This window comes from Crotalus tigris, unplaced genomic scaffold (genome assembly GCF_016545835.1).
Source record: "Crotalus tigris isolate CLP2741 ecotype Arizona unplaced genomic scaffold, ASM1654583v1 scf7180000017568.12009008, whole genome shotgun sequence".
NCBI lineage: Eukaryota > Metazoa > Chordata > Lepidosauria > Squamata > Viperidae > Crotalus > Crotalus tigris.
In genome coordinates, this window is record NW_024096478.1 from 6940391 (window position 1) to 6966296 (window position 25906).

The 25906-nt window shown below is 43.3% G+C and overlaps 2 protein-coding genes across 2 annotated transcripts; one reads left to right on the forward strand and one right to left on the reverse strand.

The window, feature by feature from the left end:
- Positions 1-5689: 5689 nt before the first annotated feature.
- PCYOX1L (prenylcysteine oxidase 1 like) lies at positions 5690-16562 on the forward strand. The gene is made up of 6 exons (XM_039352577.1): positions 5690-6034; positions 7043-7249; positions 8679-8853; positions 9295-9506; positions 9658-9798; positions 13379-16562. The coding sequence occupies exons 1-6, from the start codon at positions 5917-5919 to the stop codon at positions 14035-14037; spliced, it is 1512 nt and encodes a 503-aa protein (XP_039208511.1). The 5' UTR covers positions 5690-5916; the 3' UTR covers positions 14038-16562.
- A 494-nt stretch (positions 16563-17056) lies between these two features.
- Positions 17057-24384, reverse strand: IL17B (interleukin 17B). The gene is made up of 3 exons (XM_039352610.1): positions 23410-24384; positions 21681-22006; positions 17057-18309 (listed from the first exon to the last, which is right to left on the reverse strand). The coding sequence occupies exons 1-3, from the start codon at positions 23428-23430 to the stop codon at positions 18063-18065; spliced, it is 594 nt and encodes a 197-aa protein (XP_039208544.1). The 5' UTR covers positions 23431-24384; the 3' UTR covers positions 17057-18062.
- Between the last annotated feature and the right edge of the window lie 1522 nt (positions 24385-25906).

Consider the following 25906-nt stretch of genomic DNA (forward strand, 5'->3'; position numbering starts at 1 on the left):
CACTCTGAGTGATCCACTGTGGCCCTGCTCAGGGAGTCTGCCTGTTGATTTGCCTCTCCCGAGATGTGTTCCGCTCTGATTGATCTCAGAGCGGACTCTGCCCAAAGGCCTATGGCCAGAGCTTCCTGCATGCGTGACCAAGAGTGGGTCCCCCCTTGTTTGTTTACCTGAGCCTTGGCCGCAATGTTGTCTGTCAGGATCAACACATGTTTCCCTGACACAAGGGAGAACTTTTGGAGAGCCAAGTGGATGGCCCTGAGCTCCAACCGATTTACGTTATGAGCCAGGTCTGACCTGGACCACTGACCTTGGGCTAGGTGGTGCTGAAGATGTGCTCCCCAACCGAACAGACTGGCGTCTGTGGTCAGGGTGATCCTGGGCGGTTCCTTGTAGAGGGTGCCCTTTGTTCAAGGCGGACGAGGTCCACCACAGAAGTGAAGACAGGGTGTGATGTGGAACCCTGACTTTCCTGTTGGAGGCACTGATGATGCGTCTCTGAAAGGGAAGGAGGAACCATTGGAGATTCCTGGAGTGAAGCCTGGCCCACGGAATGATGCCCATGCAAGAGACCATCTTCCCCAGGAGTTGGGATAGTTGTACCAGAGGTACCTTCCTTTCCCTTCGGATCTGTTGGGCCAGCCTTCGAATGCTGACCTGCCTTTCCTGAGAGAGACAGACCCTGCATAGGCTCGAATCTATCAATGCTCCCAGATGGAGCAGACGTCTTGTGGGTGTCATGTGACTTTTTTTGAAGTTCACGGAGAACCCGTGATCCTGAAGTGTTTGAATTATGATTGCCAGGTCCGACTGGCCTGATTGGAAGGATCTGGACTGTATCAGTATGTCATCCAGGTAGCACTGTACGCGCACAGGCCTTATCCTTAGATGAGCCGCCAGCACTACCAAGATCTTTGTGAAAACCCTCGGAGCTGAAGAGAGACTGAAGGGGAGGGCCCGATACTGGTAGTGCCTGTGCACGTAGCAGAACCTCAGGAACCTGCGGTGTTCCTGGAGGATCGGAATGTGGAGGTAAGCCTCTGTCAGGTCGATGGAGGAAAGGAAATCCCCCTTCCTGATGCTTGCCAAGAGTCTGCATCTTGAACCTCCTATAAGTTAGGAAGTAATTTAGACCTTTCAGGTCCAGTATCGCCCTCCAGTCCCCTGAGGCCTTGGGAACTACAAACAGGATGGAGTAGAACCCCTCTCCTATCTGGTCCTGAGGTACCCTTTCTATGGCCCTGATGTCTAGTAAGTGTGTGATGGCTGTCGTGACTAGTTGTGCTTTTGATGTATTGCTTGAAACCGGGCACTGTATGAAACAATCTGGGGGAGAAGATCGAAACTCTAGGGAGAGACCCTGTCTTATGGTCTCCCTGACCCAAGCATATGTGGTTGTGCCCTCCCAGATGTCGTAGAACAGTGCCAGTCGTCCCCCGATGGGGTAGTCCTCCTTGGCGTCACTTTGACCGCCTGTATGGACAATTGCCTGATCCCCTGAAGGGACATTTGGTCTGGGACTGACCCCTGGCTCCGCTAATCTGCCGGTCCTGCTGCCGACCCTGTCTGGAGGAGTAGGATCGTGAGCCTCTGGGCCAATCCCAGGACTGCCCTGCCCAAAAGGACTGTTTCAACTCCCAGGTACTACTGGGGCGAAATGGTGGCCTGCAGTAATCCTGTTGAGGCCATCTATCTGATTTTTTGGAGGGATGGGCCATCACCTTTCGCTTGTCCTTGCTTTCAATGATGTGAGGCTCTAGGACTGTGCCGAAGAGGTGGGTACTACTGTATTTGGATGTTGCTAGGCGCCACTTTGCCTTTAAGTCAGTGCACCATTGCTTCAACTAGAGCAACCTACGGGACGCCACTGAGGCAGCAATAGATCTGGCCGAACATCTGGCCGAGTGTAAGGATGCATCCGCAATGTACTCGGATGTTGCAACAATCTTGCCTATTGATTGGTGCGCCCTGACCTGATCCGGCGGAATGAGCGCCTGGAGCTCCTGCAGCCACATTATCGCTGAACGTGCAAAGGAGGAGGATGAAGTTGCCGCCCTTATGGCCCAAGCCGAAAATTGGTGAGTTCTGCGGAGAGAGAACTCGAACTTTTTGTCCTCCGCCTTCAAGAATTCAGCCATGTCCCCAGGAATGGCGATATTCCAAACAGAGATGTCAGGGGAGCGTCCACAGTTGGAACTTCTAGGAGAGAAGCAAAGGAAGAAGCGACATTATAAAGTTTCTTGTCCAAACTGCTCGGGGAAGGAGTGGTAGCTAGGGATGACCACTGCTTTTCCACCGTAGTCCTGAAGACTAATGGACACGGAATCTGTGGGTCTTCCTTGACCTTTTCCGCAAACAGGGGGTTGGCCTCCTGATTAGTGGAGGTAGATGGTGACTCCTCCTGGGCTGAGGTAAGTTTTACCGTGGCGATGGCCTTTAGGAGGAGAGACCAAAAAATGGCCGGATCAAAGAGACCTGAAGATGTCACCTGCTCAGGAGTTGGGTCCTCATCCTCAGACAAGGGAGTGTCGGCTACTCCCAGTTCCATTGATCCCTCCTCTCCTAATTGCGAGGATGTCTCTGAGACATCAGAGCTGGGCCTAGTGTCGCGTTCCACCTGAGGTGGGAGAATGGATGTGGGAGAAGGTTGTGACTGTAACTGGCTACTCCCTGTGGATGACATAAACTGTTTGAATGCATGGTGCATGAAAGCCTGGAATTGACTCTGGGACCACATTTCCCCTTGGTCCTTGGAGCTGGCCCCAACCTCCGTTGAGGCACGCTGCTCTCGGGTGTTTGATGTGACAATAAGGAAGAGAAGCGAGGAGGACCAACCTGCTCAGTTTCCCCCTGAGGAGACCAAGACCTTGGGGCATCCTATGAGGATTCAAATTGGGGCTCCGACGAAGGGATGTCCAGTGGGGCAGGGGAAACCAATTCAGCCCCACTGGACCTGAGCCTTTGTGCCTTGGAGAATTCTCTCTCCAGTGCTAAGTGTCTCCTTGAGGCCTCTCGCTTGGCTGTTTTGGAGGTTTCTTTTGTGGACAAATGTTTGGTTTTAGCTTTTTTCTCCCCCCCCCCACTTCCAATTCCTCTGATTTGTTTGTGCGGGGGGGACACTGGTCTGAGTTGCCTGAGGCGAAGAGCTGTCTGCCATTGCAGTCTAGGTACTCCTGGACAGTTGTACCTAGAAATGGGGGGAACCCAACACGCAGATCAAACAGAGATGGAAAACCGATCCTCGCTCTGAACAAATAGCAATGGCAAGAGCAGCCAGACAGTGTTCTAATACTGCCTGCACAGGCCCTGTGACTAAAGGTCACTGACTGACTGAGAAATAAGTGGTCAAGAAAAATATCTCTTCGCTCTTCTTTCCTAGGTCTTAAGACCAGATATCAATACCTTGGCCTGCTTAAATGCAGACAAGGCCCACACCTGGGGTAGCCCCCACGAGTTTCACCACAGCCGCTGCGGGTATAACGAAATATCTTCCCCCCCTGAACGGGCCTGCTCACAGACCAAGGCACTCAGGCAATAACTATGAATCTACAATAATGCAAGTAATAACTGCTGATGATGCAGCTATAATTTAAATGGGCCTCTAAAATGGCGTCCGCCACGTGAGCCGTTCAGAATAGCGGCTGCACTAAGACTATGCGATCAAAATGGCGGCCGCAAGACCTTTAAGGCCTCCGGAGAAGCAAAGAGGGAAAATCTCGGAGTTCTTTAAAGGAGAATCAATTGCACGTAGCTGGGAAACGAAATAGCTTGAATTCCTGATTCCCCCTGGTCCCCAAGCACTTGCGATTCGTAGCGCAGCCTCCGCTGCGATGAGGATGAGGCTGCAGTCAGGAAAACGCTCTCTCGAAGCCTCGACGCAAACGAAGCACTCCAGAGGCCTCCACGCTGAAAAGCCGATCTCCGCTGCCCAGCTGATCGGCGGAATTGCGAAAATGTTACCATCGTCAGAATGGGAGCTCCCCTCCGGACGAAGCCTGCAGCCTCCCTCTTCAGAGCCCCAAAGGGCTGCAGAGGAGCAAGGACAGAGTCCTTATCCCCCCCAACACAATCTCAATCGATTTTTGAATTTGCCAAGTAAAAGCCGAATTAGTCCAATTGATTGATCAAATTTAAATTTAAATCTAGCCAATTTTGATCAGATTAAATCCAAAAAAAAAAAGAGAGAGAGAATCTAGCCTAGCTAGGGAGCCTTCAATAAAGTGTCTTGCTGAGCTCGAGACTAAGACAAAACTGGGGAAGGCACGCCCAGAAGGAGGTGTGGTGAAGTTTTTTTGTCTTAGTCTGAGCAGGAAGGCTTAGATTACCCTAATCAGTGGATTCTACACCCATCCTGCTGGAGAATGGCAATCTTGTGACCATGATGATATTGCATCAAACAGAAGTAGGAGAGCTAATCATAATTCCCCTTCATTCAGCACCACAGTCCCATTGTAAGTTTGAATGCTTGCTGAATGAGTAATCATTAAATAAGAGTCATTGGTATTTATTTTATTTATTTACATTTATTGATTGCTGAACTTTACTGGATTCTAAGCAATGCATGAAATTAAAAAAAGGTATAAAACAGTTAAAGGTATTAAATCAATAGGCAACTGGGACTAAAATGCTGATAATAAAATCCACAAAACAAAGCAGGGGCTATTAAACAAATAGCAAATATTAACTCCATGCCAAGGATCGAAGCCAGGTTTTCAAAGCTTTCCAAAACCTCAGGAGAATGGGCTCCATCTTTATCTCTGGAAGGATGCTGTTCTGGAGATTGGGGGCAAAAACAGAGAACACAAATTTCCTCAGTCCCACAAGATGGCAGTGTTCAATGGAGGGAACCTGGAGTGCATCCACACTGCTGGAACATTGGACAGTCTCTCAATTATCCAGGTATCTAACTTAGTTGTTTCAGTTAAAGTCAGTTTAGCATTACCTGTGAATCTGGCAGGTTAACCTGTGCAAAAATGTTTTCTCAAAGAGGAGGAAACTGGACAGCCACTTGTCTGAAATAATATAGGGTTTCCTGATTGAGCAGGGCTGGACTAGAAGACCTCCATGGTCCCTTCCACCTGTTACTCTGTTCTGTTGCAAGCTATCATTTGGGGCTCAATGGCATTGAACTATAAATCTCCAATTTTATGATTCCCACACCAAGGAAATGTGGCGGCTACTTCGTGGTTCAGTATGTCTGGCAAATACGCTCTAGGTTGGATAAATTCTGGATTTAAGTAAAAAAAAAAAAAAGCTAGGTGCTTCAAGTGCTACCTGAGCTCGTGCACCATTGCAGGAAAATCTCCGGAGCCAGAAGAGGACCGACCGTCTTTTCCCTTTTAGGCTCAGTTGCTTCCTGGAGAATTGCGCCTCTGCGGTGCAACCCCAAAACAGTCCCCCCCCCTCCCCAGGATTACCTTGTATGGGCGCGTGGGTATTTCACTCTGAACAGGGCTCAGTAACGCTAACCTGGGAAAGCAGTACAAGCTTACGGCGCTGAGAAACAAGGCTTTTTGCAACCAGCGATCGAGGCGACTTCCGGAGGCGTCTCTGCCAGAAAACTGAAGTTCGGGGTGTAGGTTGAAAGCGCATCTCACCCATTGGCGTTTCGAGACTTCCTGCAAGGGGCGCTAGCACTGGAGCGAGCCAGAAGACGCGACCTCCTCCGCTAGCAAAGCACTTCCCCTTTTTTAAAAGGGGTTGTCTGGTTCGCTGTGACCGCCTGCGATCCGCTACGCGAAGGTCAAAAAGGCCGCGGGAGGCGCAGCCGACGATCAGCCGCGTCTTCCCAAAATCTCGGGAACCGCGCAGGGCCGCTGACGGGCCAGAAAGCTGCGAATTCGCCGGACGCTGCCGCATTAGCGGGCTGGCGATTTCTCGCTTTTGCAGTCGCCGCCCCTCTATCTCCCCGTTGCCACCATGATGGCAGAGTTTCCTTCTCCCCGGTGGCTTTTGTTTCTTACCGTAGCTCTAGGGGGGATGCGAACGGAGCCCTCCTTCGCCGAGGCAGGGGATGCAGCTCCGCCGGCCAAAATAGGTAGGCGTTCCTCTTTCATCGCAGCGAGCGGCTGGCGGCTCGCTGGCTGGCGTTAGCCCATCACGAGGCGCCCCCAAGGTGGGCTTCTGCGCCCAAACAGCTTGGAGCTCCCGCATTTGCACTGGGGAAATTGAGCGTAAAAGCAGGGATGATGGGGCTGAAAGTGGGGCTGCTCTGGCTTCTGCAGAAACATGTTAGGCTTGGCGTTTTGGTGGCCATCCTGGAGTGTTCCTATTCCGACACGTGCTTTGAAATTTTATCCGATAATGCTCTTTTTTTATACAGCCAGGCCAACCCAATGGCAGGGTCAGCGTGTATAGTTTATCCCTGCTTCTCTTATATGGGTGCTATGTATGTGTATTGTGCTCAAGAGACACTGGGGGGCGGATTTCCTCCGCCCCGTTCTGCTGGGACCATTGATGGTAGCATATACTTTCTCCCTATCCTTTCGGGTACACTGGATCTAGTGTACCCAGATTTCTCAGCAATTGGCTGTGTCAGCTAGAAATTCAAAATGGCAGTGCCAATACATTGAGTGATTGAGGAAGAAGAATAGTATAACAATTAGATAGTTTTCACAGTGAGATAATAGTTTTGGAGTTTGGTTGGAATGCATGTGATCAGACTTAGCCAGAAAACCTTTTTTTTTTAATATCCTGCCTTTATTATTTTTTATAAATAACTCAGAGCAGCAAATACACAATACTCCTCCTTCCTCCTATTTACTCCAGAAGAACAACGCTGTGGGTTGGGCTGAGAGAGAGTGACTGGCCCAAAGTCACTTAGCTGGTTTTCATGCCAAGGCAGGACTAGAACTTAATTTTCCTGCTTTCTAGCCTGGTGTCTTAACTACTAGGCAAACTGGCTCTCTTTATTATTTTTATTATATGCCCACTGCTAGACAGAGATGTGGTTTGAGCAATCCTCTTTTCCCTGGGAAACTATATCTATTTGTTGAAGATGGATCTTTTTATGATGGTTCTTAACATGCTTGCTTTGCTTTCGCAGCTGTGGTGGGAGCTGGAATTGGCGGCTCCTCGGTAGCTTATTTCCTGCAGCAGCATTTTGGGCCGCAGGTTCAGCTAGATGTATATGAGAAGGCTGTGGTAGGGGGTCGCCTAGCCACAGTTACAGTCAACAAGCAGTCCTACGAAAGTGGAGGGGCCTTCTTCCATTCTCTCAACTTACACATAGAAGATTTTGTGCAGCAATTGGGTAAGTGCAGTTGACCATTTAGATTTATAAGCTTCAAGCTTGGTTTCTGCATATCCTTTTATTGTCTCTGAGCTTGAGTGGTATGGGAGATGTTTGGTTCCTCTGGCATGGTAGATAGAAGAGATCAGGAATCATCGTTGTTCTGTTACAAGGGACCTCAACCTACTTGTTCTATTCAGCCAGCCTGTAATTTCCTGCCCAAACATTCCATTCCATTCCCATTTGTACCTTTGGAATACAATTGGACTATTTGGGGGAGATTACAACTTTGAAGTTCTTTTTCCCCCTAAGATACTTTCTTTTTGTGAATGAAGGGTCATGGTTCAATATGAATACATACATCATGGCAATAGGTTTGATCCATGTTTAAATATAAAGCAGTGCTGAACTGAGCTGAGAGAAAGCTAGAGTCAAACGTCCATACAACATGGACCTCATTGAGTGACTTTGGATCAATTCCTTTTCTTAGCCCAGCCTTCTGGCGGAGTTTGAGAATCTAAATTGAAGGGAATCTTCATATATCATGCTTACATGGTTCCAAAGTTGAGGTAGCCATTCTTATTTTCCCTTCGCCTAGAGTCTGTGTATTTGTTGTTTCAAAATTTGTTTTTTAAAAAGGATTTTTATATTTTTTAAAAAATATAATATGTTTAAAATATAATATGTTTTTATATCTGTTGCGGTCTTTGATTGTTGTGCACCACCCAGAGTCAACTTTGGTGAATAAGCAACTCCATAAATTTGATTAATAAATATATCAATATATGCAATCTTCAGCTGAGTGAGCCTTTCCACTCCTTCAGAAGAAAGGTTGAATGTAAATATAATGAAATGTACCTTAATGTATTATACATAATATAATGTAACAACTATAACAACAACATCAAATTATTAAATCTGCCTTGGCACAAAACTGAAAATAGACAAATCAGTCCTGTATTATTATACTATTTATGGACTTAGAGTCCCCACTTTCACTCACACTCAGGGAAATATATAAAAGACTCCCTCCTCTCTTTTTTCCCCTTAACAGCAACATTGTGAGCTAAAAGTTGGGTTGGCACAGATTGACTGGCACAGATCTCAATCTTCACTGATTTTTAAAATTCAATCTTCTGTTGTAAAGAGCAACATGAAGCCCAGACCCAGAAAAAAAAATAGCTGTTGTGGATGAAGGTGAAGCATATTTTTTGGTAACAAAATCTGGCCACTATCAGAGAATTCTGCAGTACCAAAATGGAAGAAGCATGATGAATGAGTGTGATAGCAAATGAGAAACTGTATTAAAAATCATGACTGAGAAAGATTTCTCAGAGTCAAGTTAGAAGTAGACAGCAAAAGAGAATAAGAAGGTCAACTCTCTTGCAAAGCCCATCATGATAAAAAGGATATAAGCCAACCTTACTGGATGTTGTTTTCTGTTCTGTAGGATTGAAACATCGTCGAGAAGTGGCAGGAAAGAGTGCCATCTTCACTGGGGAACAGTTTGTCCTTGAGGAGACAGACTGGTACTTGCTCAATCTTTTTCGGCTCTGGTGGCACTATGGCATGAGCTTCCTACGTCTACAAATGTGGGTAGAGGAAGTAATGGAGAAGTTCATGAGGTAGGTACAAGGAGGCCATCACTGGTGCCTCCAGTGCAAAGAGAAAAAAAATAGGACAATCTCCCTTCGATCAAAATTAGCTTCTATCCAGTGGTAGCAATTTACTATAAGGGAGGGTCTTCAGATTTCCTGTAAAGCTCATAGGGAATGGCCTTGAAGGGCAGGAAGAAGAGCCACTAAGTTGGCAGCAGTCAGCTAAGTTGGACTAGAGCTAGGCCAAGGAATTAACTGACGAACACTTCTAAGACAAGTCCCTCTTGCATGCACACAAAGTGAGGGAGGAGGAATCACGTTCTGACTTGCAAAATCTGTTGCTAGAACTATTGCAATAAATATAATCCCTTGGCCTTGGTTCCTTAGCCTGGTCTACCTTGTAGGGCTGTCTTTTACTAAGAGAGAAGTCATGCCGCTCTACATTTTTCCCCTTTTTATGACCTACAGAATCTACAAGTATCAGGTCCATGGCTATGCATTCTCTCATCTTGAGGAGCTCTTGCGTTCACTGGGGGGTGACACCTTTGTCAACATGACCCAGCGCTCTGTGGTGGAGTCCCTGCTGGATGTGGGTGTCACACAACGCTTCATCGATGATGTTATCATGGCCATTCTCCGGGCCAATTATGGTCAGTCAGTACTGGTGCCTGCATTTGCAGGTGAGTACTACCCATCTTCTATTGCTCCAGTCTTTTTTCAATAGGCCATTGTGCAGCTTGGGAGACAAGTATGTTGTAAGAAAGGCTGGTGTTTTACAATTTGGCTAGTTTATTCTCTGACAGCTGTCCTCTCTGTACTTCTTTTTTTTAGGGGCTATGTTACTAGCAGGAGCGCAAGGAAACCGATGGGCAGTTGAAGGTGGCAACAAGCTGGTGTGCTCAGGCTTGCTGAAGCACACAAAAGCCAACATAATCCATGCCACAGTGACAGCTATCTCTCTGCACAGTTCAGGTATGCCACACAAATCCATCTTCATCCAAAGATCTCCAGGTAGTGAGGCTGGAGATTTTGAAGAGCTGCTGCAGACTACGTAAATATGCTGGGATAAATGAATGGTCTTACTTTGTGCAAGACAGATTTCCCTATTCGTATGGGTGCACTTCAAATCTGGAGAATTGAATTTTAAAAGCAATTTAGAAAGAAGGGGCACCTGGCTTTCAATGTGGATATGCCGCACATTGGATAATGCAGTTGACATGGAGATTCTATGAGAGAATTGTAGCCCAAGCGATGACTCTTCCGAGGACTTAATGGAAGGAAACGTAACATATTTTCATTCTCTCATACCTCTGGCTAATTCCTCACCTCCTAAGCTTTTATTTGCTTTTCAGGGAAGGTTCTTCAGAAAAACCAACATTTCTGAGAGTGCCTTTTCTGAGTGGTGGCAAGGAGCAAACACACACATGATTCATTGTATTCAAAATCACCTCTGGTTTAATCCCGGAATTCAGAATTCAGATATTGTTGCTTCTCAGGAGATATACATGTAATAAATATTGACCGGATACTGTGCCACATGATAGAGACCTTCTTATGCTGAACTAAGCATTAGAAATGAAGTGTCACAAAGCAGGTTCACATGAGCTGGCTACCTCTCCTCAAAGCTATAAAGCTTTGCAGCTTTCCCCAATTGTTGTGGATATCTGTTTGTGCAGAGCTGTTCCATTTTTCTGCAGGCCCAATGGAAATGTTCATACTTCAGACTGCTGTCTGAAGCTGCTGAGTCTTCCACAGTATAATAGCTACTTTAATGCATTAAGGAGTTTCTCTTTTTAAAGCTCTGTAGGCTACAACTATAGGTACCGTAGTCCTTGACTTACCATATTTCCCCGACAGTAAGACCTACCCTGAAAATAAGCCCTAGCTTGATTTTGGGAGGTGGGCCTAATATATACCCCCAAACTATGCCCTGATTTTGGGGTGAAGTGCATGCGTAAAAATCAAGCTAGGGCGGGGGTGGACCTTACCATTGCAGCCAGGCCGCCCATGGATCGACAGTGGCATCACCAGCCCACTTCTTCTGCAGCCAAAGCAGCAGCTTCATTCTGCAGCTGAGAATGGAGCTCCGGCCTGCATTTCGCAGTCAGGCCTTTCCGGAAGGCCTGTGCAGCTGAAAACCAAGCTATGGATTCAATCTGTAGCTCGGTTCTCAACTGCACAGGCCTTCCGGAAAGGCCTCTGAGTGCGAAATGCAGGCTGGAGCTCCATTCTCAGCTACAGAATGAAGCTGCTCCTTCGGCCACAGAAGAAGTGGGCCGGCTGGGCGAGGCTGTCAGTGCCGCCACCGTGAGGTGAGTGGAAAAGACACCCCCCCTGAAAATAAGATCTGCTGCCTCCTTTGGAGGCAAAAAAATAATAATAAGACTGGGTCTTGTTTTCGGGAAAACACAGTACAACCACAATCGAGCCCCAAATTTAGGTTGCTAAGTGAGACAGTTGTTAAATGAATTTTGTCTCATTTTACGATCTGAATTTCAGTTAAGTTATTAACACGGTTGTTAAATGAATCTGGCTTCCCCATTGACTTTGCCTGTCAGAAGTTCTCAAAAGACGATCACATAACCCCTTAGACACTGCAGTGTCATAAATATAAGTCAGTTGCCAAACATCTGAATTTCGATCACATGACGACTGGGATGCTGCAGCAATCATAAGTGTGAAAAATGGTCATAAGTCACTTTTTTCAGTGCTGTTGTAACTTTGAGCGGTCACTAAATGAATTGTTGTAAATGGAGGACTACTTTTAGAGGGAGGAATCCAGGCTCCAGCTGGGAACTATAAGGCTAAAACTGGGAGAAACTGGAGGGGGGGGGGGAGATGAAAGTAGTAAAAAAAAATGCAGGAAGGTTATGGACAGTAATTACTATCAGCTGAACCTGCTTTAAAGAATTCTGAATAATTGCACCTTGAATACCTTTGATGTAAAGTATCCATTGATGCATGCAGAGAAGCAGGTAGAACATAACACAGACAAGGATCTTTATACTGTAGGAATGTTCAAACGATTTTCTCCTTTCACTTGCTTTAAAGTCTGGCATATTTATTGCACAGAGACACTTGAAATTTCCTGAGTGTTCACAGTCTAACTTTTTTTTTTACTAAGAAAAGATTATATTTCCTGTACATAGGGTATTTATTGTTGCTGTGATCACTCAAAGCATACCCAGTTAAGTAAATGTGATGCTTTAAGAGAGGATGTGATGAAATGGTAGATTACTTGCATTCTACTAAGGTCAATAAGGAATTAACCTTATAAGGAAGAGGGGCAGAAAGCTGCAAAAAGAGAAAGACCACTTTCAGGCAGATAGAATAAAAAGAGGGAGCAGAAAATAAAAATAGATAACGCGTGTATATAATATGTAGAAACTGTAAAAAGAGAAATATTGATGGTTCTTGTAAATAAACTATGGATCCTATGGATCAGCTGCTGTGGTGGTGTACCTCTAGATAGAAACAACTTTCAGTCTATATTATTTATTCATAAAGTATTGCATTAAATAAGATTTTAACTCGAAAATAATTCAGTCACTCACCACTGAATACCTAAGATATCAAACTTTAAGATATAAAAATCAATAGCTTAGGATGAATTTTATTATAAGAACTCTACACATAACATTTTGGAGTGATAGTGAGATTTTAAAGAAAATAAATGCAGGAAAAAATGTGTCATTGCCAAACAAATAAACTCCGTTTTAACAGAGGCTATAATTGGCATATATTTTTATTCCTAACAGCATCTTGAAAAATGTTTACTTTGATTTGCATTGAGTGAGAGCCTACATAATAAGGATCTTTATAGCGCCTATTTCTCTTAAATGCTGGATAGTACAAAGTTGCCTATCTTTTTTTGTTGTATATTTTTTAAATCGTGTTCATAGTGTTCTGTGGAATATTACCTTCCTTCTTACTGTTGTAGCCACAACTTTTCATTTCAGGCCATTGGAGACTTTGTACTTGCTAAACTGTTTAGCATCATCTAGCTTCCTACACAAGATATATAGTTGTTGATGGAATATTCCAAACTGTAATGGCAGCAGATGTACACAACTCAACCCAATTATTTTCACCTACCAAAGTCAAAAACTACAATAAGATTTCCCTTTTTTGTGACCAGTCAGGGGAATCTTCTCTAGGCTCTTTGATCAGTTCCTATCTGCTATTTTTACAAGTTGTGTGAGTGCTTATTGTAGCTGGTTTAGCTAGCCAAGTTAGTCTTCATAAATAAAACCAGCAGTGAGTGAGCTGCGGAAACAATGGAATCAACCAAAAAAACAGGGCAAACTATGAGATCTTAGCAGAATTGTTTCTCTTTGAAGTTTCATCTATTCAGCTTCTAAGACAGGGGTGTCAAACTCGCAACGTCACATGACGTGTTGTGACATATTGTGACTTTTTTTCCATTGCCGGCAATCCGGCCGTGGGCCGGCAGTTTGACACTCCTGTTCTGAGATAATGATGATGACTTGCTTGCTAAACTGTCTGAGTTACTGTTTTTTCCCCTGTTTGTTTCCTGTGAATTTTTATCCAGAAGGAAAACCCCTCTACCAAGTGCACTATGAAAATGAAGATGGTCCAGGTTCCAACTTTTATGACATAGTGGTCATTGCCACTCAACTACATGACAGCAAGAACAATATTACTTTTCAGAATTTTGATCCTCCTATTGCTGAGTTTCCTGGAACCTTTCACACCACAGTCACTTCCGTTGTTCATGGCTACCTCAACTCCTCATACTTTGGCTTTCCAGATCCCAAGCTTTTTCCTTTTGCCAGTGTCCTCACCATAGAAGCTCCTGGTCTCTTCTTCAATTCCATGGATAACATTTGCCCTGTCAACATATCTAATACCTTCAAGCGAAAGCAGTCCCAGGAAGCTGCTGTGTGGCGTGTCCACTCTCAACATCCTTTGGAGAAGCAAGAGCTGAAGATGCTGTTCTGTTCTTATTATTCTGTTCAGGTGACAGAATGGCATGTCTGTCCGGATTATGGATCAGTCAAGAACCTCCCACCTATTCTCCTGCATGACAGCCTCTACTACCTCAACAGCATGGAGTGGGCAGCCAGCTCCATGGAAATGTCTGCCGTGGCAGCCAAAAATGTGGCTCTCTTAGCCTACAATCAGTGGAATCACAATGTAGAGAAAATAGACCAGAAAGACTTAATGCACAAAGTGAAGACTGAGCTGTGAACTTAGCAAAACAAGACTTTATTGCATGCAGAGTAAGGAGGATATTTGAGGCTAAGTGCCATTCCTTGACCTGCTGCATTCCAGTTATATTGGATTGCAGCATTTGGAATTCCCAGTCAGTGTAGTAAGAGATTCTGATATTTGCAGTCCCATGCATTCCCAAATCCTCTAAGTCAGGGTGTCAAACTGCAGGTCCGTGGGCCGGTTGCATCATGCAGAGGCCGTGCCCACCCTAGCTCCAGCAATGAGAAAAAAAGTTGCAATACATTGTAACACATCACGTGACGCGGCAAGTTTGACACCCACGCTCTAAGTTAAGGAAGGCTGTACTGCAGATTTAACAGAAGTAAAGCAGAGCACTGGCAAATCTGTGTATTTATACATTCATCTGTTATCTATGGTCATGGCAATCTCTTTAGCATAGCATCACTCTTTCAAAGAGCCTGTAAATTAATGCCTCAGTTGTTCAGGGTTCTTTGGTAATCATGGAAGAGGATTGAAACCAAATAGATTTTTACTTTACCTGCTGAATCATATTCATACAGCCCAATTGTGTATATCACCTAACATGCTACAACTGTGGATTCAAACTTCCTTCTTGTGTCTTCACCTGCAGCCTTCCCAAATGATTTATACTGGACTGGACTGGACCTTCTTGTACTTTATCCCCTAAGCTAAAGGAAATGGCACATTTAGGGTCATAAGACCTTTTATAATTTTTTTGGTTTTCCTGGTATCCCAAGGACTGTATTCCCTTATGTTTATTACAAAGCCTCATGAATTTAGATCAAAGGATGGTGAAGCAAAGGACCTTGTATTGGAACGTTTACTGTGAGAAAAGCTAAACAGCTTAATGAATCATGCAACCTTTTATCCACTATTCTGATAAACTTGTGTGCTCAATGGCTGATCTGAAGTTGCCTTGCCAGCCATCCCATGGGCCTTTTTTCTTGGTTTGAAATAGATTAAGCATGCTGTCCTCCGGCATTTGGTTAAAAAAAGATTTCCTTGATTTCTAAACAAAGAGAAACCACTGAACTGACATTCTGGAATTTTCCTGAATAGATTCCACAATACCCTAGCCCAGGGGGTCTTCAAACTTGGTCCTTTTATGACTTGTGGACTTCAATTCCCAGAATTCCTCAGCCAGGTCATGCTGGCTGAAGAATTCTGGGAGTTGAAGTTTACAAGTCATAAAAGGGCCAAATTTGAAGATTCCTGCCCTAGCCATTTGGTCAGGCTGATCCTGTAAATCTTGAAAAAAATATATGAAAGGCTTGAATATTTGCTACCTGCTGCTAATGAAGCTGGGCTTTCAGCTGTGTAGGATAAAGGGATAACTTGTTTTTGCTAATTCCAGGTGTAATAAAATGATGAGGCTCCCTATCTTTCTTCCTAGAAATTGAAGAAAATACTTAATTTCAATTGTTACCTTGTATACAGCATGGATATTGATACGGTTTTCTTTAATGAGCTTTGTTAAATCAATATATTTGCAGAATCAGGTCAGCAACACACTTTATGATCAAGCAGCAAAATAGGTACGCCTAGCTAATCTCTAAAAGAGATTTTTCTACTGTGCCTTGAGTCATAGCCTTTAGCTGGCTGGGAAGAACTGAGAAAATGAAAATAAGGTTACCGGCTTGTTTCTTCTGAAGTTGTGACATTTGAGCGCATAGACAAATGCTTAGATCAAGGGTAGCAAATTGTTTGCAACTGGTTGGCAGATCTGGAATGTTGGCATATTGTGAGTATTCTCACAAAATGATTGCCACAGTCAATGTGGCTAGACTCAAAATACTCCTTGGTCAGGTGAACTGAGAAACTTCTCTGTCATTCAGTTGATCTCACTTTACTAGATAACTTACACTTATCCTTTATCTGAGTAAATGAAACAAGCAATAGACTATAGCTATCGTATGTAATGTCTAAAAAGATCTCAGGAGATTCTTGCAATTAATGCCTCTGGACCCCACATAAGATGGAGGCAGATGAACCTGGAAATATGCCCACATTTTCGCTTAACAAAAATAATTAAAAAGCCAGGTGCAGCAGGGGTTTGGCAGGTGCAAAAGCCAGCTACTTAACAGTTGTATAAGTACTTCTTGGCATCTGATTGGGTAACTGCCCTGTATTTTGCTCTGTTGCTTCATAGCTATAATGCTGATGCATTTCCATCCATGAAAAATTGTTTCTGGGGAAACTGCTTGCTTTGGATTCAAATGGGAATATTTCCTAGATCTACATACAAAACCCAAGGATTGGATTCAGGCTCCTCTTTCTGGGGAGCAAACCATGTTGAATAATGGCAAGCTTCCCTTCTGTAGAACAGATGCTTATAGAACTGATGCTTTTCCTGTATTATAACAGTTCTTCAGCTGCTTATCCCACATCAGGATGTTTCCCAGTCCTGCTATTGGAGAATCCCCTGGGCTCTTCTGCAAAAAGACTATGTCCTCAGCCCCTGAGCTGTGATTCCCATCCATTGTGAAGGCTAGGGATATTAAAAGAGATTATTACAGAAACTTGAGTCCATTCACAATGTGTGTGCATAGTGATAAACATGAAGGATTTCTTGGGCTTTCTTGCTGCCTTCTCTGTTTAACTCTTGATAAGAATACCATCCTTAACGTTCCTCTAGTTTCCTGCTGATATGCAAGCCATATTATCAGAACTTTGAGAGCTGTTGGCATTTAGATAAGGCTTTCTTGATAGTATTCTATAAGGCAGTGGTGGCGAACCTATGGCACGGGTGCCAGAGGCAGCACTCAGAGCCCTCTCTGTGGGCACATGCGCCATCACCCCAATCCTAGGCCTTCAGCTGGGTTTTATACAACCTTTTTGCCTTAGGCCTCCACCGCCGTGTGCAAAAAAAAAAAAAAAAAGGTTCAATCAATCAGTCAATTTCAACTTGCGGGGAAAAAAAAGATCTTGCAAAGTTGGAATTGATTGAAATTTTTAGTCCCACCCAGTCTGCAGTTACCACTGCAGCCACGCCCACCCAATGGCCACACCCAGCCAATGGCCACACCCACCCAGCACTCGATGCATAAGTGGGTTTTGGGTTGCAGTTTGGGCACTCAGTCTCTAAAAGGTTCGCCATCAGTCTCTAAAAGGTTCGCCATCATAAGGTGAATAGTAGCCTGCCAATCTTGATTTAAAGAGCCTCTTAGACTCATTCTCTGCTGTGATCTGAGAGGCAATGGAGCACTGTTAAACTGTTGAGAAGTAAGTTCTCATTGTGCTAACCACAGTGAGGTGGGGCTTATGTTTTGTGTAGATCCAATCAAGTATGGTTTGGTAATCAGACGTGAACTCTTATCTACAAAGTGTGAAGCCAGCTAGTTAGTTCTGCCAAATTGTTCTATACTCAGGGTCCCAGTACTGTCTAAAAAGGATGCTCTGAAAGGTGTTTTCTGAATGTATGAAGCCAACTGGATGACTTTGAGTCAGTCATGCTAGGAATAATGTAATGGCAAGCCACTTAGGAAAATCTTGCCAAGAAAAACTGCATGGAATGGTCCAGGTAGTTGCCAGGAGGAATTAAGACTGACTTGAACATACCTACAAACAGTGACATAACTGGTCAAGATATTGATTCATCTCTAAAGGTTTGGCCCAAACTCAACTTTATAACTAAATTCTCACCAAACAGTCTGAAGGCCTGAAAATAGATAGACATTTTAACCAATAATCTTTCTTCTGCTTTTTCTCTACATTCCTAAGCAAACAAGGATGCCAGATAAGAAAAAAAGTGAAAGTGGGAACTGTGGTTATAGCATCATAACAAGTGCTCTTTAAGTGAGGAAGTAGCCTGACTTAAAGCATTACTGAGGCACATAATAAGTAATTTGCCTGCTGGATATACATTGCCAGCCTTCTTGAAGGTAATACAGAGATGGGAGCTGAGCAAGTATCTAAAATACATTGGTGTTTCCTCATTTGTCAAAAGGACAGAGCAGTTTAGAAGAGCAAAGATATAGTACTTCATCCATAAGAACAGGAAGTCCCTTCCTCCTGAGTCCTCAGAAGATGCAAGTGCATCCCACCGCAATGGTCTCCATAACCATCTTATACTCTCTGTGGCACCTTTTCTTCTTCCTGTGAGACTTACTTGGCTCACACAGCATCCGTCGCACTGGGATTTTGCTATAGATTGGAATGCTGACCATGGTGCGGTCCTCCTGCATGGTGAAGGGATTGATGCAACCTGCGCACAGACAATGTGCCTCTGGGATGTCAGCTGGAAGCCGGGATGCATCATGGTTTATCCTAAAGGAAAACATGTTGACATCAAAACATGCATATTTTTCTTGATGGCTGGTAGGACTGTGCAGCAATATGAATGTGGAGAGGAAAAAGTGATTCAGGACATCCCTGTTGCACCTCCAGGCTCTTTAAAGAAGCTCCTGCTTTTCCTGGTCATCACACAATCCCAGGAAAATATGACTGAAAAGGTGCCATCTTGTGCAACATGCCTGTTTCCCTTTTAAAGCCAGATGATGGGTGAGACTAGGATGATATTGCATCACTGGAAGATATCCCAGAATAAACAGTGGCAAACAACCACTATCGGTTATTCCAAAGATGCTTTTTTCACAAGGCAACTGGACTTTTCTGTTTTTCTTTGAAGACATTTCACTTCTCATCCAAGAAGCTTCTTCAGCTCAGCTCAGAAGCTTCTTGGATGAGAAGCAAAACATCTTCAAAGAAAACAGTCCAGTTGCCTCATGAAAAAACATCTTTGGGACAATTATGTCTGAGAGTCTCCATAGATAACAGCTACCAGTTGTAGCACATCCCAAAGCTTTTATAAGGAATTGACATGGAATTCTTTCTCCCATTAAAAAATTCTATTTTCCAGATAGGAAGAATATCTGCATGCAACCTGTTTGCTCATGGGAAGAATCATGGTTCAACAGAGGGACAATAGGGCCAACATCCTCCACATAGAAAAATATTGCAATAGGTCATTGCTTCCACTTGTGGGAGCACAAGCAACCTTTCCCAATCTGGTATCTTCTAGAAATGTTGAGATGAAGATTTCCAGCTAAGAATTCTTGGAGTTATAATTCTCAGATTGGGAAAACTAACTAACTTAGATGAATGCCTTCTTTTTAAACAATCATAGATTTGTTCCAGAAAATGATGCCATTCTATTAAGATTATTTAACTTAGCTGCAGAATTAAACAGAAAGTTGTACCTCCATGGCCAATTCCTGGAAGTCTCTTCTGGTACGTCAAGTAGGTCAAGTTGCCCACCACCACCATCAATATACAGTAGTAGCATCTATTGGTGTTCATTACACAGACATAATACAGATCTATGTGATCTCAAGCTTCTATGTCACACTTTCCGTCTGTTACAACCAGAGCTGGGCTTAGTAATAGCTACCCAGAAGCCCTTATAGCTTAGATGCCACATTTTGTGGCTGCTGTTACTGTTAATCATAGGTCAAAAGCTGATAACTTGTAAGCATGATGTATCATCACAACAAAGCTAAATGCCAGTGAAGTAATAGTGATTCCATGCAACACTGGAAATGATGGGATAGACTGCATTCCTTTGCTTCCCATGAAGCAAAGTGTAAATTAATTCAATTCTTTTACTTCTGGATCTGTTAGAATTTGGGATCTCCAGTTCTTAGTGGATGAATGAAATTACTTGTTCAATATTCAGAAATACAGCAAGCGGAGAATACAGCGGCACAAACTCGGGCAACCTTGAGTATCTTCTTGATCTGAATATTGGGCAGTATTGGATATTCAAACTAATTCAAGTCTGCTTAAGCATGAGCTGCAGAATTGCAGCTGCGTATAGGCTCTGCTAGATAGAAGATTCAGTTTGACCATTACATTTTAAGTTCATTACAAGAGCAGATAGCCTTGCTTAACGATGTAACTGGAACTGACTGCTAAGCAACACAGTTGTAAAATGCAGCATCAAGGGGCTACGCTGACTTACAATGGCAATGGTAGCAGTTCCAGTTGTGCTCATTAGACAAATCCCATGTGGTTGTTAAGCATGCTGTCATATCATCACTGTGACCTTCTGCCAGCTTCCCCATTGTTGGAAGCCAACAATGAAGGCTACAAATGGCAGTTGTGATTTTGGGATGATATGGCTGTTGTAACTGTGCGTCATTTGCTAAGTGCCTTAGTCATGGGAGTGCTAGGACAGCTGTGGACCAGTTATAAATATCCTTCTTTAGTGCCATTGTAACTTCAAATAGTCACTGAATAAGTAGTCATTAAATCAGGATTCCCTGTAAATCCTGTTTTATCATCAGCAATGCATGCTGCTAGGATGCTTTTGGGATGTAGGATTCATCCTTTTGATAATGCCAAGAAAGCTTCCTTCCTGTCACTTCTACTCTGGACAATTCAAGGGTCCCAGTTAACAATAATTAAACCAGTGATGCTGCCAGGCTGCGAATCCCAAGTACAACCTCCCCAAAGGGCCAGGTTTTTACTAGTTCTGTTTTAGGTTCAGTTCTGTTATATCCTACTTCATCCCAGGTGAGTTGAGTTGGCTAATGTATCTGAAGCATTAAACCAACCTCTGAAGTCTGGGGCTACACATGGCTACATTATAGTAAAATTCAGTTTTAGATCAAAATTCATAATTTCTATTTTACTCTTTCAATTTCACTCTCTTAACAGCAATCAAAATATTTTTTTTTATTTAGAGAAGTTATTTAGGAAAATAGCACTGAAGCTGTTCCCAATGCAAGATTCTAAATAAGAACACGCAGTGACTGGATCATATACTTATGCTATTCTAATCCAATCTACTTAATATACAGAGTGAAATGTAACCTTGCTGTACAGATGATCCTTAGCAGTCTGAGTAATACTAAACAGAGTTAAGCTACATTCCTCTAATCCCCAGAGGCTGTAAGATTTCTCATATTTCCCCCTTTGTTGACTGAGGGGGTCATCAAAACCATTTTTGAGTTCCCATGAAGTCTCAATTTCTATTCTAGTTCTGATATTGGACCTCTTCCATCAGAAAAAGTGAATATTTTTGCTGGTGTTGATGGATCCACTGTACCCAAATCCCCCCTAGCGTCCTGACAAGCTCATGTGTAATCTAAACCAGCCAGGGAGACTAATGTAATTTTATTCCCCAAGTTCTCTTCTGAAGAGACATTTCGGTGTAGTGCTTAAGGAATAAGACTAGAAACCAGGAGACTATGAATTATAGTCTCACCTTTGACACAAAGCCAGGTGGCTGACTTCAGGCCAGTCATTCTCTCTCAGCCCTAGGAAAAAGGCAATGGCAAATCATGTCTGCCAAGCAAACTGCAGGGATTTGTCCGGGCAGTCATCAGGAGTCAAGACTCACTTGAAGGCACATGCGCACACAGACAAAAGTGTCCTCCCTACCCCAATCCTGTTTTACTTGAGCCAGTTACTTTTCATTATGCTTTTGGCTTTTACTCTTGTGTGCAAAGTCACCAAGCTCAGTATAAATGTAAGATCTCCTCCCCTCCACAGCAAAATAGATTGTTAACTCAAGGGCTGCTTTGAGCATTATGTTGACAATAGGATATTACAGGATCACGAGTCTGACAAAGCTGAAAGTTTCTGCGAGTGAGTGAGAAAAACTCCCACAGTTACTGAACTTTGTTCCACCTCACCTATAGGCCCATGGAGACAAACTCCTCTTGTTCGACATCCAGAGTCTCAGATTGACCTGGCATTTACTGTCCAGCAGCTCAGAGCTATTTTGCAGCTGGTTAACCATCTCCTGAATGCTCCGCTCATAATCCTCCACGAAGGTGTACTCGGTGAGGGCCCCCAGATTTACCCTCAGCACAGGGTCAGGTGAGGATTCCTGTGCCCGCAGATGTTGTTCCCTGACTTTGGCTGAGCCTCTCCTTCTTCCTTTTATTCCTCGGCTTTGCTCTTTCGATTCAGGGGCAGCCTCCAGGGCCAAGGAGAGGCAGAGAGCGCAGAAAAGCAACTGGAAAAAGAAAAACAGGCAAACTTTATTCATTCATTTGCATGAACACAGGTGCTATAAATACAGCATATCGCATGATGGTTTCAAAATAAAACAGAAACCCTAGCAAAGACCGAAGAACAATAGGCAAACCAACCCAAAATAAGGGACACTAGCAAACAAAGCAGATGTTCAAAACATAGCAAAATATTGTTGAAAATTTAATAAAAATCTGATTAATATATTTTTTTAATTTCTTACTGATAAACCTGGAGCATCCTCGCAATAAACTTTTGGGAGTAACCTAAAAGTTGGTGATTCACTCAAGATTTTTCAGTGAGCTTCAGGACTGAGTGTCAACTGGATTTCTCCTTAGTCAAAGATTATCTCTGATAGGGCTGGCTGCTTATCCAGGGTTCAGAGACACTCTACTCAAAAATCTGTTTGTTTATTTGTTTGCTCGCTTGTTAGGGTGGAAAACAACAATTTTTCCATGAGATACCTGACAATAATTTATGTGTCTCATCCAGAGAGTTCCTATTTGATTGATAGGGCATTCTGAACATTTCCATGTTTTCCAAGTTCAAGTATTTTGTTTCAAGGCTCCTCCACAGGAAGCAATAAGAACATGAAATAAGCCCTGTTCCTTTTTGTCCCGCCCCCTCCCCCATGGATACAAAAGAAGGTCACACTGAACGCTATCTGTCTTACAATTCCCAGAGATATGTGTTTAAAAAAAAAGAAAAAATGTGAAAGAAAATGACTGAAGCAATCTTTTATAAGAATAATTATGCTTTTTGTCATTTCAATACTCAGTTTTTTGTTTTTTTTTAAGCATTTCTGTTGCTAAAATTCTAGTGGAGCGGATTCCTTTGAAACTGGGGGAAAAGAATTTGGCTTCTTATCATTTCAAGCACATTGCTTAACATATCAGCTACTCCCAGTTTGGCAGTCTCCAGATGTTCCTGGAGTTACAGAATTCCCAGCAAGAAGAATGAGAATTGCTGATCGAACACATCTGGAGGCCTCCGGAATAAGCCCACAGTCCCAAACCATTCAACGCCAGCCCTTGCCTTCGTTTCTTGCCTTTGTTATGGTGAAACAACAATATTAATAAAAGAAAAGCCACCATGTGATGCCAGGGAGCCTGTGTCTTCTTGGCAATCTGCTTCTCTACATGCCTCTGTTTGTGTTGTTGGGACAGTTGTGGATCTTAGGCACATAAGGCAGTCATTCCAGCATGCCAGCAGTCTCTGATTTTGTCTCTAGTTGGGTGGCTGGATTTTGTCTCCTCCACTTTACCAGGCTCTAAAAGCAATTGCTCATCCAGACACAGTTTATCCTTCCCAAAGCAAACAAGCCTGATAGGTCATTAATTAGCAGGAAAATAAATAAAGGAGGCTCCAGGAGGGCCAAGCACCTACCAGCTTTGGAGCCCACTCCATCTCCGCTGAGGGTGGGTAAGCAAAGACTCTGTAGAAGCCTCCCTCTGCCGCAGAATGAAATGAAGGCGATGGGGCCAGACGCTTTAAAAAGGAAAGCAGCAACCCTTAATCTCTTCATCGCCAGGGAGGTGGGCCTGCCTGGCACCAAGACATTTTCCCAGGATGCCAGCAAGGATGTTGACAGAAGGGACAACCATCAGGGCTGTCTGCTATCCAGCAAGCTAGAACAACAGGCTAGCCACAAGGCTGGCCTGCTTGATAGACTGGAGTGGAATGGAATGGAGTGGGGGGAGCATTAAGTAAATTATTGTGAAGGCAGATTTCCCTTATGGTGGAGGAAAGGCCGGATATTATCTAACCATAGCAGCATGATTTCCAAAATTGCTCAGAAACTAAAGACAAAGTTAGATCTTGGCCTTGAAGAGCAGGGTAAAGAAGAACATCTGTTGACAGGAGGCTTGGTTTGTGTCTTAAGACCCTGAAAGGCTCAGCAATTCAATACCAGGCTTGTGCAACTCCTGGAAAGTGGCAGAATCAAGCCGTTAGCATAACCAGAGTCCTGGGTGGTAGCCTGGAGCTGTGCAAAGGCGAGTTAGGGACATGATGAAAATGGAAGGGCTGCCCTCCTTGAATGAGTGGTGAGCTAAAAAAGCAGGAATTGGAAAGCAGGGAACAGCTCTTCTATTTATTGAGCATTTGGTCTGATTTTTTTTTTTTCTGTAAAGAGGCAACTGGATTTCTTTCTTTCTAGAATTTCTCCACAAGAAATAATGAAAGTGTCTGAATGAAAGAGAGATCATACAAAAAAGGAAAAAAAAATGTTTCAATGCTGTAGAACGAACAATGCGATTCTGCATAAGCCTGGGCTTTGAATGTAATAATAGTAATAAAATTGGAAGGGATCTTGGAGGTCATCAAGTCCAACCCCCTGCTCAGGCAGGAAACCCTACACCATTTCGGACAAATGGCTGTCTAGTCTCTTCTTAAAAACTTCCAGTGTTGGAGCATTCACTGCTTCTGGAGGCAGGTTGTTCCACTGGTTAATTGTTCTAGCTGTCAGGAAGTTTCTCCTCAGTTCTAGGTTGCTTCTCTCCTTGATTAGTTTCCATCCGTTGCTTCTTGGCCTGCCTTCAAGTGCTTTGGAGAATAGCTTGACTCCCTCTTCTTTGTGGCAACCCCTGAAATATTGGAATACTGCTATCATGTCCCCCTCGTCCTTCTCTTCATTAAACTAGACATACCCAATTCCAGGAACTGTTCCTTATATGCTTTAGTCTCCAGTCCCCTAATCATCTTTGTTGTTCTTCTCTGTATTCTTTCTAAAGTCTCAACATCTTTTTTATATCGCGGTGACCAAAACTTGATGCAGTATTCCAAATGTGGCCTTCCCAAGGCATTGTAAAGTAGTATTAATACTTCATGTGATCTTGATTCTATCCCTTTGTTAATGCAGCCCAGCACTGTGTTGGCCTTTTTGGAAACTGCAGCACACTGCTGGCTCATATAAGTGATTGTCTACTAGGACTCCGAGATCCCTCTCACAGTGACTACTATTGAGGAAGGTACCCCCTATACTATACCTGTACATTTGGTTTTTCTTGCCTAAATGTAGAACCTTACTTTTTTCACCATTGAATTTCATTTTGTTAGATAGCGCCCAGTGTTCAAATCTGTCCAGATGGACAAAAAAGTCTGTCTAGATCAAGATGGACAAAAAAAAGGTTACTTGATGTCCAAGCTCTCACAATCCATTTTCAATGCTATCCATAGTTTAATCGGAAGTATAATTGTCTTATTACGTTAGCATATATTTATAACTATCAACTATAACTTGATCAAGATCAGACGCTGTTTACTTATTTTTTTAATCCCTGTACTGTAGGAAGTATTGTTTGCATCTATCCTTTTTAGGAAAGAGAAAATTAGTAGTAACTTCATTACCTAAGTTTAGTTTAACTTTAGTCTCATTACATTTAGTTTCCAGCAAGGTTTCTAAATGCCAAACTAACCAAGTCAGTTTAATAGATTAAGAGAGGCATCTTGCATTCTTGTCATACCCTGATCCAGGAATTCTCCAAGAGGCCCTTTCTCATGCTGACAATTGTAGACCTTTTTTTTCTGCAGATAAAAAGAAGCAACAATGAGAAATATTGGAGATGAGAAATGGCCAATTATTTAGTGAACACCAAGAAAATTATATAAGACAGGTTTACATGAAATTCAATTACAAACTGCAATAAGTTTAAGGAACACATTATAGGCATTTTAAATAACAGTTAAATGCCAAAAGATTAACTAAAATATCTATCTTGTCTTAGAAATTATCTTACTTGTTGGTAACTGATTTTTTTTTCAAAATTTGTGTCCTTTAAACTGTTTCCTACTTTTGAGAAAAATATATATATACTGGAGTTGTTTGAAGAGCAAAAATAACCAGGAGGGTATTAAAAAATAGCTTGCAAAATTTCTTTTTATT

Bases quoted from the DNA above. Each gene is read 5' to 3' on its own strand.
- PCYOX1L (XM_039352577.1), top strand. From the start codon at position 5,917: ATGATGGCAGAGTTTCCTTCTCCCCGGTGGCTTTTGTTTCTTACCGTA. The intron at 9,507-9,657 runs GTGAGTACTACC...TCTTTTTTTTAG, and splicing joins ACTGGTGCCTGCATTTGCAG to GGGCTATGTTACTAGCAGGA. The intron at 9,799-13,378 runs GTATGCCACACA...ATTTTTATCCAG, and splicing joins TATCTCTCTGCACAGTTCAG to AAGGAAAACCCCTCTACCAA.
- IL17B (XM_039352610.1), bottom strand. From the start codon at position 23,430: ATGGAGTGGGCTCCAAAGCTG. The intron at 22,007-23,409 runs GTAGGTGCTTGG...TTCTTTTTCCAG, and splicing joins TGGAGTGGGCTCCAAAGCTG to TTGCTTTTCTGCGCTCTCTG. The intron at 18,310-21,680 runs GTGAGGTGGAAC...GTTTTCCTTTAG, and splicing joins TTGTCTCCATGGGCCTATAG to GATAAACCATGATGCATCCC.